We start from the raw sequence: 18,612 nt of genomic DNA on the forward strand, positions 1-18,612 counted from the left end.
TACATGGTTCCCAAATAAAAAATCTAGGCCAGACAAGACCTTTATGTGAAACATGTGTGGACATCAATTGAACATGCATGTGGCTTTCAAGCTGACCTGAACTGTTACATTTCACAGGGTCAGATGACACACTTAAAAAATAGATGGAGTCAGATGTCCAAAAAAAGAAACATTGCCGACTATAATAGATCATGTTGAATCTTAATTTATAATACAGCTTCTGTACTGAAGGCCCTGAGTAATAATATATGTGTGGCCTGGTCTTGTATGTTTTTCTCATCCAGTAGATCAACTCAAGCCTGAACTTAAGAAAACTTATCTACAAATTACACTGGAGTATTGCTTTAATGGTTCGCGGGGTTGATTGGTGGTGCCCATTTTTAAAATCTTTGAGGCACTAAAACTAGAAACTTCTGCACACATTACTTTTGGAGCGAAATCACGTTACAGAGCGATTACACTAGTCAAACGAACCATGTTTTGGGGGGTTCAACACGCTTGGGCGCGGTTTGGTTGGAATAATGTGAGCGTGACCTTAGACTTCATGCTGTAGGTCAAGAGACTGGCAATGGGAGACTAGCTGCACCCAAACAAACAAGATGCATTCACACACAGCCAGACAGAGCTCAGAGATCATTCCCTTTCCTCCCCATTCAGCCATCTGCCGACCTGCTGTGCTTCTCCCTCCATTAATAATCCATCAACCCATCTAACACTTTGCTTTTACTGTGCAACAAAAAGGTCAGACAGGGGGTTAACATCTAGGCATCCCATACACACATTTAAAATATTTATGTATACATTACAGTTACAATGGATTTAGAAAGACATTGCAAAGACACAAACATATGTATATCTCACAGAAACCTTGCAGGTTTGACATCTTTCACATTTAATGTTGGTTGGATGGTTTTAGCTGATTTAAGCTGACTTTAAGTGACTTTGGTAAGCTGGTCCTCCCAGACTCGCTAAGCTGATCAAGCTGGTCTTCCAAGTTGGTTTTAACTGGTGGGTCAACTGGTTTTCCAGCCCCACCAGCTTGAACTGCTAAATTCATGGGAGACGAGCCAAAACCAGTCAGCCGGGGTACGAGATACTCTACGGCTGTTCATATTACCAAAACAAGACAAACTGTCCATAGATATTTAAAAAATCTTTTTTCCATTATACTACATAAAAAAGACAGATATAACTGGCTGCCGAAGCCCATAGCACTGCGGCCGTATTTCACAATAAGACACGGATACTTTTTTGCAATTTTTACTTAATTTTAAAGTAGAGACAGCAGTAAAAGTCATTAGAGCCAGATTTAACAAATCTAAACTGTCAGCAATGACACTGCGTTAAATGTAGATGTAGTGCTTATTGATCTACTTAGTTAATTTACCAGTTAATTTCAGTTGAGATCAATATTAATCTTAGTTTCCACTTTCTATTTTTACTGTATCATTAGAGGGAAGGAAACAACAGAATGCTAAAGAACCCTAAATTATATGTCCCCCCTGAATAGGTTAACAATTCAAAATTTATGACCATTGTTGCACTACTTTAAATGTAACTTTACCTGGGGCTCTTTACACTTGTAGCACATAGGAGTAAAATAAAAAAAATGCAAAGCAGGTATGCACATCCCTAAATTGGGCTCAGGTGCAGGACAACAAAATAACAGAAGTGAAAAAGCAGCGTGAAATCCAAATGAATTTATTAGCGCAACGTTTCGACCTTCAGGTCTTCATCAGGCACGATGAATATAGCAAAAGATATATAAGGGTGCGCATTATCTGATTTCACTTATAACAACTTTTTCCCAATTATGATAATACTATGCCGATAATATATGAAAAAGTAACTTGTCATTTGTCATTTTTATCATTAATACTTTGACGAGCTAAATCCCAAAATTAAATATGATCAATTTGGCATTCCTTAAATTGGACCGATTTAGGTTTATTTTTCTTTAATCATTTTATAATTATTGTCAGTGCATCACTAGGTCCTTTTTAGATTTATTCCACAATTGGTACACAAATTCGTGGCAACAAAAGTAATTACACTGTGACCAAAAACATTGAAAATGATCTCTATATATGAAGCGAAGCCTCAGCCTTACCTTAGTAATGCATTTCTTATCACTTGCCTCATAAACTGGTGTCAGTTCAAATAATTTCAACAGCTTTTTTGCTAAATGAAGCAGATGTTTTGAGTAAAATGGTTAAATTAATAGTTTACTAAGTGACTAATAAGGAAAGCAACTTGCCCCTAATCTAGGCTATCCTGCACTCAACTTCAACACCACTTTATACTTTATAAACTTTATATTTTTCTTTTTTCTTTTTACATATTACATAAATCATACATTTGTGTTTAAAGGTAGTAATGTGTTGCCATTTTGTGTTTGCTGCTGTCTGGGGTACGGAAGCTGAGAGAGGACATGCAATATTATTATTTTTGCTTGCTTGTTTTCTCGTGATCAAGACATGATAATCCAAATGTCATAATGTAATTTCCTGTCCATAATATTTAGTGTATTTTGAAGTGGACTGCTAATGCATACGAGTTGGGGTCTTCGCCGTTACCACACGTGTATCTAATGTGTAGATTGACTTAATAAATAAAGTTGGACGGTTCATGCTTGTGAATTTAGGGACCACCCTAAAGTAATACTGTACACATTTCTATCATCAATAGTATTTAACTGTTTATTTAAATAAATATCAAAAATCTAAAAAGTGTGTATTGTAGCTGACAACTTAAACACGTTGGTTTTGTGACTGTTTGTTGACTTTAAGTCATTCCATTTTAATGCTGTTAAAAGTAGAAACGTGTATATTATTGAGTAATTTAAAGATGGTCCCTATTCACCACTGTAAAATTGAAAATATTGACAAATCTATTTCAGCTTGAGCGAATCTCTGATCCCAGTAAAATCTCATTTGTTCATCCATGCTAATTTAGCAAAATATGCTTTTGCAGTTTACAAACAAAACAACACGTTCTATCAAGGAAGCTTTACTCACATCTCAAGAATACAACTTTTGTTATGTCGGGATTACGAGAAATTAAGTCGTGTTCGCGAGAAAACAAGCAAGCAAAAATAATAATAGTGCATGGCCTCTCTCAAATTCCGTAGACCCCAATTCGTATGCATTAGCAGTTCACTTCAAAATACACTAAATATTATGGACAGGAAATTACCTTATGACATTTGGATTATCATGTCAGGATAACGAGAAAACAACTTTTGTTTTCTCGAGATTATGAGAAAATTAAGTCGTGATCACTAGAAAACAACTTATGTTATCTCGAGATCACGAGAAATTAAGCAAGCAAAAATAATTATAGTGCATGTCCTCTCTCGGCTTCCGTAGTGGGAACTAGACTTAAACCCTGTCTGGGAAACTGCCCAAAAAGACAAGTTCAGCAAAGTTCAACATATTCCTGGTTCAATCTTTTGAGTTTGGCATTCTTAACATCAAACCCAAGTACACATCACATCACAAAAATACCTTAAAATCTAAGGAAAATGACAGACTGATATAAATGTAAGCCCCAAACTCCAGCCCTAACCTAAAATCCGATAACAATGTTGCCTTGGGCCTAAAAACGGATCCTGGAATATGTCCTACTTGGATAAAATCATATTAAACTTTTCTCGCTCGCCAGCCCACACCCAAACACTGACCCGCCTTATCACAATCCCTAGAGTCCCCTCATGAAATATGTATGAGCTGGTTGCAGACACCCCATTTCACTGTTTCATCCATCATTACTGTGGACATGATAAAAAATTTAGTGTTCGTGACCAGTCCTCTCAGCTGTGCCTAACCCCCCCCCCCATTCTGATCTCTGGCAAATCCACTCTTCTGTCTGCAGTGCTAAGTGTCTTGTCTACCCACCCCCAGACCCCACAGAGACCCCCAAACTCCCAACGTGGAACATTTCGCTTTCCCTACCCCCTCTCCGTTGCTCCTTTTGTTTGTTTAGCAGCGTGGAGGGGTAAGCTAAGGTTGTGGACACTTGTGGACACAATCACCACAAAGCAAATACATCACACAGGGCCATTGTTGTGACATTATAGCTTAATATCTTTCATCCTCCCAACAAATTCAATATATAAGCCTAATATTTATGTGTTAATGGCTTGAAAGGGATATATTATTTATTCCAATCAAAAACATTAACTAAACAGCCATTGTTTGGTTAGGTTCAATATGATTGATGCAAAAACTATTGCAAATTATTATTTCAATATATTGTAAATATTAAATTTGGGCCACAGTGGAATTCCCAAATATACTGCACTTAATTGAGTACCTTCTGTCAAAGATAGATTTTAGTTTACAACTCCAAATTTCCATCTGTGCATTTGTGCATTCAGCCCAACATTGAAAAGGAAACTAATTAACAATTAATTAGTCTCTTCTGGCAGGCTTTCTTAGTAATTGTCAGTCACACTTAGCTTTTAGATGGCAGTGTGGCCAGAAAGAATTGCAAAGCCCTTCATTCTCTAATATATCCTTTCGAGCCCACCATTATGGCCCGTCCACTCGCTTCTTTGTTCTGAGGAAAACAGACAGCAACCATCAGACCACATTTAATGAAGCCCTGCCAGCATGCGGCTCCTGATTGACTGCTTTATTCTATCGTTTTAAGCGTGATCACTCGGCTCTGCTATAGCAGTAATGGAAGAGTCTCTTCAGAGAGTCAGCTTTTTGTCTACATCCAGAAGTAGTTTTCAGGTTCGACGGACACTAATCATTAGGGTTGGCATGTTGTTCAGGACCTTCCTCTGAGGGAAGTAAAGACTTCTGGTTTTACCATTTTTTATATACGACTATGCACTAAATTTGGCACAGTCCTTTAGCCTTTTCTGTTTCAGTTCACTCCATTTTCTAACTGCTTGGACGGCTGTCCTGCAGCGCACCTTCAAACATGGCAAAATTTCATAGGCTTGCACTGAAAATGCCTCCCAGAGCTTTCAAACTGCATCCACCAAACCGAAGACAATCCTTCAGGGCAGGCTGTACTGACTTTTGTTGTTATGCCTTTTCTACCCAATCTGTCAATAAAATGAAAAAACCCACAGGGATGGTCTCGTGGACTGGGTTTATCCTAGACCCAGACTAAAATAAACGTTTGAGTTGCCTTCATTTAAAAACCACTTGCACTGACATATTTTCTTAAAGCAACACTATGTAGTTTCCATGTAAAAATGACTTACAGCTCCCCCGTGTGGTTGACAAGCGCAACAGTGCCTGGTATCAGTCACTCTTCTGCAGGCAGGGGGAGGGGCGGGGCTGTGTGCTCTACCCTCCACCGCCACTTTCAGAGTGTGCTTGTAGCAGCTAGGAGGTTGCTCAGGTTGCAGCAAAAGTACAATTTGTCCAGTTAAAAGTTGTTCTATCACTGAAATAATTTTAGAGACATTATTTAAAGGTAAAAAAAACTACATAGTGTTGCTTTAACATAAATCAGTGCCACTGATTTGTCTCAAGATGCTCACAAGTAGGGCTGTGCCGGTTTCAGAATTGGTGATGACGGTTATGACGTGAGTCAAATGTGACGGTTCGTCACATAACCGTCTGGGGGGGGGCTTGCTTGTTTAAATGCTCGTGGATTGACACGAAAGTGTCATTTTATGAATGTGATGCCAAGTGTGTTTTAAACAGTAATGACTTTGAGAAATTTAACAGAAAGCAATGAAATATTTAAAAAACACACTGTTGCCAGAAGACTGCGCTGTCACTCTCTGCCCAGCATAAATTAATCCTCTATCTATCATTATCTTAATAATCTTCAGAGAAACAGATTTGTGCCATGGGCTTTTAAAGTCTATAATTGTGTATATATCTGTCATTTCACGGACCAGAACAGCACGAAAACAATGTGGATTAAAAAGCGTCTTGAAGAGGTTTTGCTCATAAATGCATGTAAAATAAAGTAATGTGAACTTGAGATCGTTATACTGTTATTAAACTGCGCCATATGCGCTGCAAACGCAGCCGGTGTAAAAGCACAATGAATGGCCACGCGCGGCAAACGTTCTCCGCATACGCGATGCTCAGTGCTCACGCTTGCGATGTGAAACCAGCATTTGAATAAGCTAGACACTGATTAGCTACTTGCTCTACGTTTATTTACAATTAACAACAAGACAACTAGCAGTGAATGTGCTTTCAGGAGAGTAGTAGTTTAACATGGGAGGATTTGAATTTGAAAAGCGGGGCGGAGCCTTTCCGCGGTTAAAACATCTTATGGTCATTCATGTTTATTTGATTCTATAAATTAAATACAAGAAAGAGATGATTTGAAAGGTGAGACTTTGTTTAATATGTTTAATCTCAAAAGTAACCAAAAAGTGCCCTGGTCTCTCCTGTATGTCAGCGCGTTGTCAGTGTCTGCACCGCTCTGTATTTTTCATTGCGTGACGTGAATGATAACATGGTGGGGCGTGTAACACAGACTGTTGACAATTGTTTTTAATTAGTATTTAAACATTCTTTATTATATATTTTTTTAAATATTTTAATAACACGGTTTGTGTGGTTATAGAGTTCTAATGACGGTTTTCAACTATAACCGTCGGTCTCACGGTTATATAATAACCGTCACACCCCTACTCACAAGTATTGTTTTATTTTGTAAGGTTTGTAAAAACTCCTTAAATGTCCTAACTAAGGTCTATTAATCTTAACCCTGTCACATTTTTGCAGCGATGCGTGCCAGACTATGCAGAGCCATGAACAGCCTACGCCATAGATCCTACAGTAAGCGGGACTATAAATTAGGCTTCAGTCTGACTTTGAGCCCAAATGGAATGTAATGACTAGAATCGATTCTGAATCCAATCAGTACCCTAAGAATCGATTTTGAACTGAATTGGGTCCAAATGATTCCCACCCCTACTGTTTACACAAAAACATTTTAACCAAAAAAAAATAAAACATTGTGTTTTGGATGTTCGTTTACACAACAAAAGCGTATTACAGTCCTTAAAATGCAAACTTTTGAAAAACGGTTTTAAAGTGCAAGTTCGAAAACTAGGGGTACACCGATAAATTGGCCGATGATCTTCTCAATGAATTACGGGTGAAATGCTGCTACATCCAAAAGCCAGAGGGCGCTCTCGTGCAGAAACTCAATATGCGCCGCAGAAGAAGAACCATTACACACGCAGCTCCAGGAAATGGCATATATTTATATTGCTGTTTTTTAAACCTTTTCAGGTATTTTCATGATAATAAAGAATATGTATAATGAATATGTTTGACGAGTGTTGCTTTTTCAAATGCAATCGATAAGGACTTCTGATCAAAGTAGTACATAGTATATCGGCTAGGGCTGAACGATACATCGAATTTTCATCGTCATCGCGATATGAACTCACGCGATGAACACATCGCAACAGACAGCCTTGACGCGATGAATGAAGGGAAAACAGTAAGCGCATGTAATAAACATTTGACCTATCACGTTTAGTCCTGAAGACGTGCTGCGTCCGAAATCACCTACGACCATACTATATAGTAGGCGAAAACCACTACATTGCCTACTATATAGTATGGAAGTAGGCGGTTTCGGACGCAGCGATGGTTCAGGGGAACCCCCAAGTCAGCTACGCTCAGATAGATTTGTGAGGTGTCAGTTGCGACGCTGTGCCTGTTAGCAAAAACTATGGCAGAGGAAGGAGGTTAGCAAAAACTATGGCAGAGGAAGGAGAGAAGAGTGAGGAAAATGTGTTGTCAGACGAAGACCTTGTGGTGAAAATAAACAGCACTTCAGCTATATCATGGAATTATTTTGGATTTAGGAGAGATGACGCCGCAAACACGGGTACTGTGGAAGCGGTGATTCTCATATTGCGTCTATTGCGCACTCAAGTTCATTATTTCAAATGTATGTGTGCTCTGGAAGCGCCGCGGTCGCGACACGCTCGTTTTTTCCAGGTATTTCAAAAACATTAACTTTTCAGAATGACACAAGCGCAGTGTGCAGGTCATGTGACAATAACCTACGTGTCTAGTGTTTTCCAAGTGTTTGTGAATGGCCCCTAAAACATGAAAAATATATATATATTTATCGCAACTCACATCGTCATCGCAACATTAAACAATGTCATCGCACATCGCAACTTTTCCTCACATCGTTCAGCCCTAATATCGGCTGTGCGATTCAGAGTAGTTATAGGCAAGATATTATTATTGTATATCGGCATTTATCATCGCATCCCTATTGAAAACCACACCATTATCGTTTTAAAGTAAATAAAAGAAAGTGAATCTAAGCATGTGCTATGTGTTCAGTCTAGAGGCATAAGCACGGAAAATTAAGTGTAGATTTGCTTCAACCACCAGCAAAGACGCATTATTTACAAAAAAAAACTAAGCCCACTTCCAAAGTGACATCACCATTCGCCAAGTACTGGCCTGGCATGCATAACACAGTGTTTATAGTTGTTTTCATAGACCAGTGTGAATGTAGATGGTTTTGATAATGTTGTCATGTGTACATGAAACTTTTCCTTACTACGTTGTTGTTGTGTAAACGTGACCCGAATGTAGGCCTGGGCGAAAAATCGATTTAATGAATTAATTCGAATTTTTTGTTGTGGGCGATTTAAAAAATAAGAAATTCGATTTTTTTGTAATGGCGCATTTTTGGCTGCCCGGGGCTTCCATAGCATTATTATAGCAACATCAATAACATCATAGCACACGTAAAACACAGCTGGGACTTTGATTCCAAGAGGGTGTTTATTTATTTATTATTCATCTCATAAATTGGGGTTACATTTGTCTTGCTTTTGATTAAATAAAAGCAAAATTTGCTTTAAGTTGTCTGCCGTTTGTACTTATTGCTTTTCTCAATAAGTGGGGGGGGAATCGGAAAAAATCGGAAGTCGAATTAAAAAAAATTAAATCGGAGATTTTATTTTTAGGCCAAATCGCCCAGCACTACCCGAATGTCTTATATGGGTGGGTGAAAGTGCGTCTGCTCGGTTATGGGAGTTAACTGTGTGTGTGAGATGGCAGATACAATGGTGCTCAGCTGTTTGGAGGTGGGGGCAGTAGGGTTTGTCCTACTCAAAGAGAAATTTAAAGAAGTCACAGCTCCATTTAAAGCTTGGAAGCAGAAAAAGGAGTTTTTAATGTGCGACTTTACTGGTCAGATCTTCAAAGTGGGCCTCGGTCTTCCATGTTACTTTATGAGTGAGGAACTACCAAAGGCGAGTGCCAGACATGGATCAGAAGCCCCTGCGCCAAGCTCTTGTGTAATAGCCAAGGGGGCACAAAATGAGTTTACAAACCCCGACCCCCTGCTGCATGTTTCCATTTTGTTTAGATCTAATCTGAGCCACCTCAGGCAAGCGCACACCTACAGTACCCGCACACACAACTACACAACATTAGTTCATCAAACCACAATCACACACAGTTTTAAACCTATAAAATCTCTCAGTAGCAGATCAAGAACATAAACACCCCTTCAGGGATGAAAAGTAAACTATAATACATGCAGAGCTGCAGATTTGTGGTTCGAAAATCAGTTTTGCTCCATATTTCTCTGGAACACTGAGCAGAACTTCAAATGCTGATACGCACATGCATTCAGGAAGTTTGTTTCAGTTTAAGCTTAAAAAAATTATGTTTTAACAACACTGTAAATTGTAAAGTCAATGCATAAAATTGCGGTTAGAGAGTAGGTTCTGTCCAAGAACTTACTATTTCTCCAGGCAAATCTACATAAATAGCAAAAACGGTAGGCAAAACTGAAAGCTAACATCTGAAAATTACATAAACATCTGAACAAGAATGACAGGTAAAAACTTTGGGTCATGTATTGATTACCATTAGGATGTCAGGAGAAGAAATTACAGTGTTCATAGGGCTTGCCTGCCAGTCAAGTGTTCAGTTAGCCTGCAGGCTGTAGGGCAAATGGATCTTTGCCATTGAAAAGAAATCTTTCATTGATCCCTCTCTCAATTACTATTCCATACACATGACGACAAATCATCTTTCTCCAGAATCAGTGAATAAATAACCTGCATCAAACACTTCAATTAAATGAGCACATTTGCTAAAAATTAACTACCTGGATTACTATTTAGATAACATCCCTTGTTTAACCTAAACGACAACCTGCCGTCAAAAGTGAAAGTAAACATATCTAACTCCATCTAAACTGTCATGCTAAAATAAATGACGTCCTTTTGAAAACCGGTTTCAAAGAGCAAGTTTTGAATACCACATCATTATCTTTTCAGTAAACAAAGCAAGACATGAAAGCATGCATTATGTGTTCAGTCTAGAGGCAAACGCATGGACAACCAAACAAGAGCAAAGTGTAGATTTACTCCACCAATACTACAACCACCAGCAGAAACACATTATTTACAAAAAAAAAAACTTAAGCCAAGTGACATCACCATTCACCAACTACGATGGCAAATAGGACCTCCTATAGGCAAACATTTAAAACAGGCATGGATCAGTTTTGGGGGCTAAGAGGTCACTTAAGAGTCAGACAGCTGAAAGTTCCTCCACATCCATGAAATTGTTGAGTTTTCAAAGGGCAACAATGTTCTTACAACTACTGGGTAGCACTACAGTAACACTCAGATGACTGAAGAGCTGTAGAGAAGAACTGAGAGAGATACCACAGCGTTGAGTGGGAAGTTTAAGTAGGTTCTTCTGAAGGAGAGGGATGATCAAGGACTTATGAACATACCATTTGTGCAATGTGTGTGCATCTGTGTGAGCCTTACACAGCGGTGAGCTTCTTAACTCTATTGTGTAGAAGCTGAATGTGGGGTGTAGCCCCAAAATGGTAATGTTTTAGAATTAGCAACCAGCCTGTGCAGTCTCCTCTCACCAAACCAATCTTTTCAAAATAATAACACAGATTAATGCAGAGAAAACCTTAAAGGAACAGTTCACCCAAATAAATAAAAAGTCTCGCTCTCGTTTTGTTCTAAAATATATTACTTCCTTTCTTCAACACATACGAAGTTGGTTCTTGAGATTTGTCATGCACGACCAAATTTAAAAGACATAATATTAACCCACTGATGGCTTTTATGATGAATGTATGTGGCTTCAAAATTTGGATGTATTTGTACTAGGGATGCACGATATATCGGCCGACATATCGTTATCGGCCAACAACTGCTTATTTTTAATATTATCGGTCTGATAGCAAAATTAGGCCGATAAATGAAAGCTGATAAATGATGGATTATTTTGGTTTCTTGAACCACTTCACTTGCTCATTGCTGGCCATGTGGAGTTTTGATTGGTGCTTTCTGTGACATAGCATGAAGATGACATGTGTTGCGGGCTTAAGAAGAGTATGCTAGTCTAGGGCAAAGACAAGATGTCCGCGGTCTGGGAGTTTTTCATTGTGAAATTAATATGAATATTTATCGGCCTATATATATATATTAGGGGTGGAACGGTACACAGAAGTCCCGGTTCGGTTCGTACCTCGGTTCAGACGCCACGGTTCGATTCACTTTCGGTACAATGGAGGGAAAAGCAAAACAAAAATGAAGGCATTTTTTAGTACTTAAGCTAATCTTAAAAAACATAGGTGTCCTTATCAGTGTTATTTTGAGATGTCATGAATATGAACTGAAATGCATTTAACATACTATCTCGTATTTCAAAAATGTATACCTCTTTAAGTAATCTTGTACTCATCTTTCATACAAATATGGGTTCAAATGTATTACAAGTGTTACCTAAATACATTTTAAAATTACATTTTGGCCTTATTTCATATTAATGTACTAAAGAACAAAAAAATATGCTTGTAGGATGATTTAATAGGTGTGTACGACTTCACGAGGGGCTGCAAGAAACGACAAGTGGATGACGTCAGAGTAACGCGAGAGCGATTGGAAATCAGCCTCTTCCGCAAGATTTCTCGCGGTACTCTGACGCTGATGGCGCTGCGTAAAGTTGAGCACGCTTAAAAAACTGAAAGCAGCTGAACTCGACAGAACTGCCCTGCGTATGCCTGTTGTATATAGCAGGACAATTTATCTCCTACTTCTCAGCGTGAGAAATACAAAGTGTGGCGTTTGAACTGACTGAAATGCGTGTTTGTCAAGGTGAATGCGTGAGACTTGAGAGCCCTGATTAGATGTATTTCCACTCACATACCTAACAACTGCTGAACAACGCCGGCGCACAGTCCTCGTCTTTTCCACCACTCTCTCGCCTGTACTATTGTAACTGACTGGAAAACTGAAGTTTTGCCAAACTTGCGATGGCTGGCGGAGCGTCTAACATCCTCGTTATCTCTGCTCACTAACTGACTGGACCGGCGTCGACGTGACAAAAAACTGCAGAGTGCCAGAATGTAGACGGGCTCTGATAGAGCGCATACATAGGCGGAGCTCGGCTGCATCGGCGCCAATCAGAGCTTCAGAGCTAAAGCGGGGCAACAGATTAGCTGTCCATAAAGAACCCGCGTATCTAACAGTAGTTCCGCATTACATTAATTATTTTGCACTCAAGTTTTTTTATTTTCATACCGTGTATTCTCCGTTTAAATTCATGCACCGAACCGTGACCCCCGTACCGATTCGGTTCGAAACGAATACATGTATTGTTCCACCCCTAATATATATATATATATATATATATATATATATATATATATATATATATATAGGTTATCGGGCCCCAAATATAAAGAGTTATTGGTTATCGGTATCGGCCAAAATTTCCATATCGGTGCATCCCTAATTTGTACACTGTGACAGATATTTTTTCAGACATATCATATGCATCTGGGATGACATGAATTTTCATTATTTGGTGAACTACTTCTGCAAAGCAAGTTTCATAAAGAAATGTTTGGTGTGGATGTACAGGCCTGCACAATTCCCATACCTACTACACCCCAACTAAACAAATCTGGATTGTAACACCAACTGTGAGAGTCCAGGCCCTATCACTCACCATCAGTGGTCGACTTATTTGTTTAAATGTGAGCAAACTCCATGTCCCAATATTTAGCCAAAAGCTATCAGGAGCAGCTCCCTATTTCTGTCAAAGAATTTTAACATAAACCTTTAAAGGGGACATATTATGAAAATCTGACTTTTTCAGATTTAAGTGCTATGATTATGATTCCCCAGTGCTTCTGGGCATGATGGATCCATGTTCTCATTCTGTTTACGCCAAATTCTGACTCTACCATCTGAATGTCTCAACAGAAATCGAGACTCCTCAGACCAGACAACATTTCATTCCAGTCTTCAACTGTCCCAATTTTGGTGAGCTCGTGCTAATTTTAGCCTCTTTTTCCTATTTGTAGTGGAGATGAGTGGTACCCGGTGGGGTCTTCTGCTGTTGTAGCCCATCCGCCTCAAGGTTGTGCGTGTTGTGGCTTCACAAATGCTTTGCTGCATACCTCGGTTGTAACGAGTGGTTATTTCAGTCAAAGTATATAGTATTTTAAACTCGAACTTTACATATTTAGTTTGGGGACACCAAAGATTTATTTTAAATCTTAAAAAGTCTTGTGAAATGTCACATTAGGGATGGGCGGAATGACCAAAAATCTATTTCACGGAATGAGTTATTTTATTTCATGGAATGGAATATTTCACGGTATACATGTTTTTCAGTTTATATTGTTTTTTGATGATAAAAATTTACAGAAATACACCACTCACTATAGCTTTTAACTAAATGCTCACCACAGTTTTAAAATATGAGCAATTTAAAGTTAATAATGTTAAAGTGAAAATGCCCAGAAGATAACAACAGTCTTGATTAGACAGAATCTTGTTTTTAATTGAGTTATTCATTTTATAGACTATTGAAGCTATAGTATGGCTTCATTGTATTTTGTATTTATGCATACATTATATTAAACATATGCAATATGTAAAATGAACAGGTATAAATATATGCAAACACCTACAGACAGGATAAATACCTACACGAAGCTCTAGATATTATAAATGTGACAGGTGCTATGATGTGATGATCATAAAGTTTGTTTCAAGGTCTTGACGCCCTTTACTTTCTATTAACTTAGACCTTAACATTTGCATCTCTTTCTCGTCTTTCCGATCAAATATGTTTGTATAAGCAAATGGCGCGTCAAACTACATCGCTCCAGCAGCGCACGTGTCACTGATATAAACGCCAGTTTTGTCTTAGCTTGCTTAAAGTTCGGAAAACTTTACAACTATTAGCATTATGTGCAAGAACTCTTTATTTGGCGTCGCTCCTTGCGCTTGCCTAGAGAGACCTCTGCACGTGAGAGACCTGCCGGCTGCTGCATGAGGAGAGAGAGAGAGAGAGAGAGAGCGAAAGAGAGAGAGAGCGCGAGAGCGAGCAAGACAAGAGTCTCGCTGCGTGACCCGCGGTGGATTCACTGGCACGTACGGTATTATAAAAATTACACACATAACTCGTTCATTTTTTATAAGTGAACTATTTTACGTGTTTCTCCGTCACACTCAGTCTAACATGCTGGAGGGCAGAGTTAGCCACGCCCACTTATTTGCATTCCGCGGAATAAACGGAATAGAAAAATCTGTTACGTCTGACATTTTATTCCGCAGTAACGGAATATACCGTCATACCGCCCAGCCCTATGTCACATTTAACATAAACGTTCCAGAAGCATATGGGTTTAATGTTAGTGTGTTCACAAAGAGTTTATAAACTGTTACGTATCTCTACTACCTGACTGAAATCACAAAAAAAAGAATGTATTGAACAATCACACAGGTGCCTGTGACAGTACAAGCAAATGTTACCAAATAAAAACACAGCTCATGCTGTTGTTAACATTTACTCGACAATCGGAAGCGGAGACCTGTTTTCCTGTTTGTTCATATGACGTGCGGCAAAAAGCCCATTATCCACCACCCATGGAGACCCTAAATGCAGGCCACAATTCATGCATATCACCCTGACGTAAGAATTCACAACAGGTCCTGTAAAATGTATTACCCACGAGTAAGAAAAGCTAATAATAAACACAACAGCTACATTAAAAAAGCTTTTCACAGTTGCGTGTACCAGTTTGAGGGCCTATTAACTTTGTGTGAATAAGGAAGGTCTTTACGGCCTCTCCTGCTGTTTTGTTAGCAGATACAGGATAACACAGATGAGTGAGGGGGATGGTGAAGTATGGAGCAGTTTACTCAAATGAGAAACAGAAACATTGTCCCCCCATCTGTGAATAGCTCTGTTCTGTCACTCACACACCTGCTTACAGCCATATGGAAATTAACCAATACATGTAAATGTCTGCAAAAGACACAGAGCTCAACTGTGAGGTTTCATGATGTTCTTTACTGAAATATGATCATTTGCCATTGAACCAGTGAAAAAAAGAGTGATCTTAAAATTTAGGCGGGCAACCATATGTAAACCGTACCATGTGATCATGAATATTAATTAGATGATGTAACACTCACTCAGCAGTCTTTGCTAAAGGCAGGGAAATGTGCCTCAGATATAAACCATCTGCATTTTAATACAATGATGTCCAGGAAGAGTCTCCATTAAACTTTCACTATGAGACTAATTTAATTCCACAATAACGCATTAACAATATTACAACACAAGACACCAAATGATCCAGTTCTGCAAGTAATCCTCAGATTTAAAAGCTTGCAGTGCAGTAGTTGGCATGCAAGCCACAAACAGCACTCTCAGCTAAACACATAAACGGAGGAGCAGTTGAGAAATCTTATGAAACAGTTAGCCAATGCTACCCGGTACCCTCCCTGCAGAACTAACATGCCTCCTATCCAGGAGCATACAGCCATCTGTTGTTTGTCAAGATGTAGAGAGTTTGAACGAGTTCGAGAGTATTTGTTTGTATCCCGAGGAAAAGAATGGGGACGAAAGCAAATGTGGGAGGAAAGGAGGGGTGCATAAAATAAACATGGAGACAGTAATTGTTTCGCATGAGACACTACTGACAGCAGTCTAAAAGTGTTTTGCATGCATAAAAGCATGTTTTTGATTAATGAAATAATGGCCTGATTTATCCTAAACTCTACTTATCTGTATGTATGGGGGCAACAGTGGGGGCTTAATCCTAACTCCGTGTCATATAAACCCAGTTCAGAAGCAAAACATGTTTTTTTGCAAACGCAAAAACCTAGACTACATAATCTTCTTCGATACACATACATTACAAGAACAATAAGTTGCATGCATCTGGTACATGTGTGACTAAGCTGCTCTTCACTAACCACACTGTCAATCAATCCAAATGACTCAACCCTATGACATCATACAGGTGTGTAGGTACAAGAGGGTGTGTTTCTTTGTCATATGTTTACACAACATAGCCCTAAGCTGTAGGTGAACATTTAAAACGTCATTTTATGTTTCGGAAGTTATCTAGGCAGGCTAAAGAGTGAAAAGTGTAGCGTGCTCACATCAATCAATGTGTCCAACGTTTACTTGATTTAATGTCCCCCATAAAGGAACATTAATCTCCTGCTGGGCTCCCTAAAACTACATTAACCCCAGACCAAACCCCACTCATCTGACCAGAGCTTTTAAGACCCAGCTCGTGTGTGTTTTTTTAAAGTGGCTGTGATACACAAGGCAGGGAATGCATCTTGGGTCAGAATCAACTTAGCCATTTCCAAGGGAATGCATTTGGATATTGTACACGACACGAGGCACATTGCTTCAAAATGCATGCTTACTTCTGCACCATTTCAATATAAATCTGTAAAGCATTGCATGCAACCAACATGACAGCTTTAAGATGCACATACAACTCAGGAACCCCTGTGACAATATAGCTTATTATAATAAAAACACTGAAACGGTCTTAAGTATACTTGACAATATGAAAAGTCTATTTATTTTCACTGTCACTGTTTAAGTGCTGTCAGTTGAGTCACTTGACCACATCAAATACCAATTACTATACTACGTTTACTACACCTCACTGGCTATTACAAACACAAACTTTACATTGAATCTACGTAGATGACATAATCAAGCTTTAATAGGCATTACAAGTAATACGCATCTATTAATTAAATTACAGAAAAAACAGAAGTGTATTTTAAACAGTGCATGTACGGAGATGCCCTAAAAAATTGGACAACCTTGCAATTCATCAGCTCGGGGTTTCCAATTAAACAGTGGGATGTCAGAATGATGTAATATGTTGTAAAAGGAAACTTACCAAAAACAGCAAAGGCTATATTAAGCCATTTGATATCCATAGTTCTCCTGGTTAAGTCCAGTTATTGCGAAAAAAATAACAAATGTGTTTATGGTAAAATCCTTATCCGCACGCGGATCTCGATCTTCAACAATCAGTCCGGACAGGAGTTGTAAGCGCGTACACCTGTTCGGACCTCGTCAAAGTGCGTATATACCGACCCCAGAACAGCTGAATCTCTACCCAGTGTCTCGAGTAGGTAAAGGATGAATATCCAGCCTCAAGTAAGTCTTTTGGTTACAAACGCTTGTGCAATTGAAGAAAGCCTTTGACTGATGATAAATCACATCCGCCGTGCAGGCGAATGAATCCGATATTGAGAGAGTTGCACAGTGGATCGCAGCGCGCTGTAGTGCGCGGAGCCCACGCGTGGACGAGGAGGGATACCAGTTTGTTCAGTTTGCGTCAAATGAGCGTGGTCGTAATTAAACTTCTTCAACGTCGTCCAGTATCTTTTTCAGACCAAAATGTTACGCGAGCTGTAGGGCTCGTGTTCCGTGAAAAGCCAGTAGGCTACTGTGATGCTGCCGCTCCCCCGTTCACCTTCAGCTCTTCTCTTTTGTCACACGACACGGACTCCCACGAACGACACTAGGCGGCACAGCCCATTCCTACTATCAATCGCGTCGATGTTTGATGGCTGGGATATCTAACTAGTTGTATTGTCAATATGAAATAACTGCTTCACTTATGTTTACCAAATCACAGACGCCTTATGATTTACTACGTTGCCTAGATTCGGTCAATAGCAACGGTGCAATTTCTGAAGCGCGTTCTCTATTATTTTGTTATCTGCCTGTGGTACCTTCCATAACAATACTTATGTAAATTCGTGCATTTCCTAAGTTCGTTGTTACCTTTAATACATGTCTGACAGTGTCCTTAAATCGCCTTTGAAAAGCACACAGCTGAAATTGAGATATTTAATGGTACAGTAGCGATTGTGATCTTGCTGTCATGAGGGAAATGAATAAAGTTAATAAAGAAATCCACGTGCACGGAGCTCGATTATCACTGTGATCTGTGTTGTCGTTATTATTGTTTATACGCTACCACAGGTAAAGGTCGATTAAGGGAAATTTTGAACTGTATTTCCTGCTGTCCTAAGGTTCACTTTCAAACTATTACTCCTCCCACCGGTAAATAAACCCGCCTCTTGGCGGGGCGCCAAACCAAACCACTCCTTTTTACCAGGTACGAGCTGCCCCCTATAGTAAGTCTTTGAAGAAGCTTTATTTCTACGAAAATTGGCTTAGTTTTCATTTATTTATATTTTTAGGGATACTGTATTTGTAACCTTTAGGAAATGCTAATGGTTCACAAAAGATAAAAAAAAAGTTTATGCATTGTATCATTTATATTATATTAGGTTTTGTATAA

The 18,612-nt window shown here is 39.1% G+C and overlaps 1 protein-coding gene across 1 annotated transcript in view; it reads right to left on the minus strand.

The window, feature by feature from the left end:
• The window catches only part of igsf3 (immunoglobulin superfamily, member 3), a 183,411-nt gene extending 165,098 nt beyond the window's left edge, over window positions 1-18,313 (minus strand). Inside the window, exon 1 of the mRNA XM_055214429.2 lies at window positions 17,194-18,313. Coding sequence (XP_055070404.1) covers window positions 17,194-17,233 — 40 coding nt within the window. The 5' untranslated portion in view covers window positions 17,234-18,313. The remainder of the gene's footprint in view (window positions 1-17,193) is intronic.
• Between the last annotated feature and the right edge of the window lie 299 nt (window positions 18,314-18,612).

This window comes from Misgurnus anguillicaudatus, chromosome 17, assembly GCF_027580225.2.
Source record: "Misgurnus anguillicaudatus chromosome 17, ASM2758022v2, whole genome shotgun sequence".
In the NCBI taxonomy this organism is placed as follows: Eukaryota; Metazoa; Chordata; class Actinopteri; order Cypriniformes; family Cobitidae; genus Misgurnus; species Misgurnus anguillicaudatus.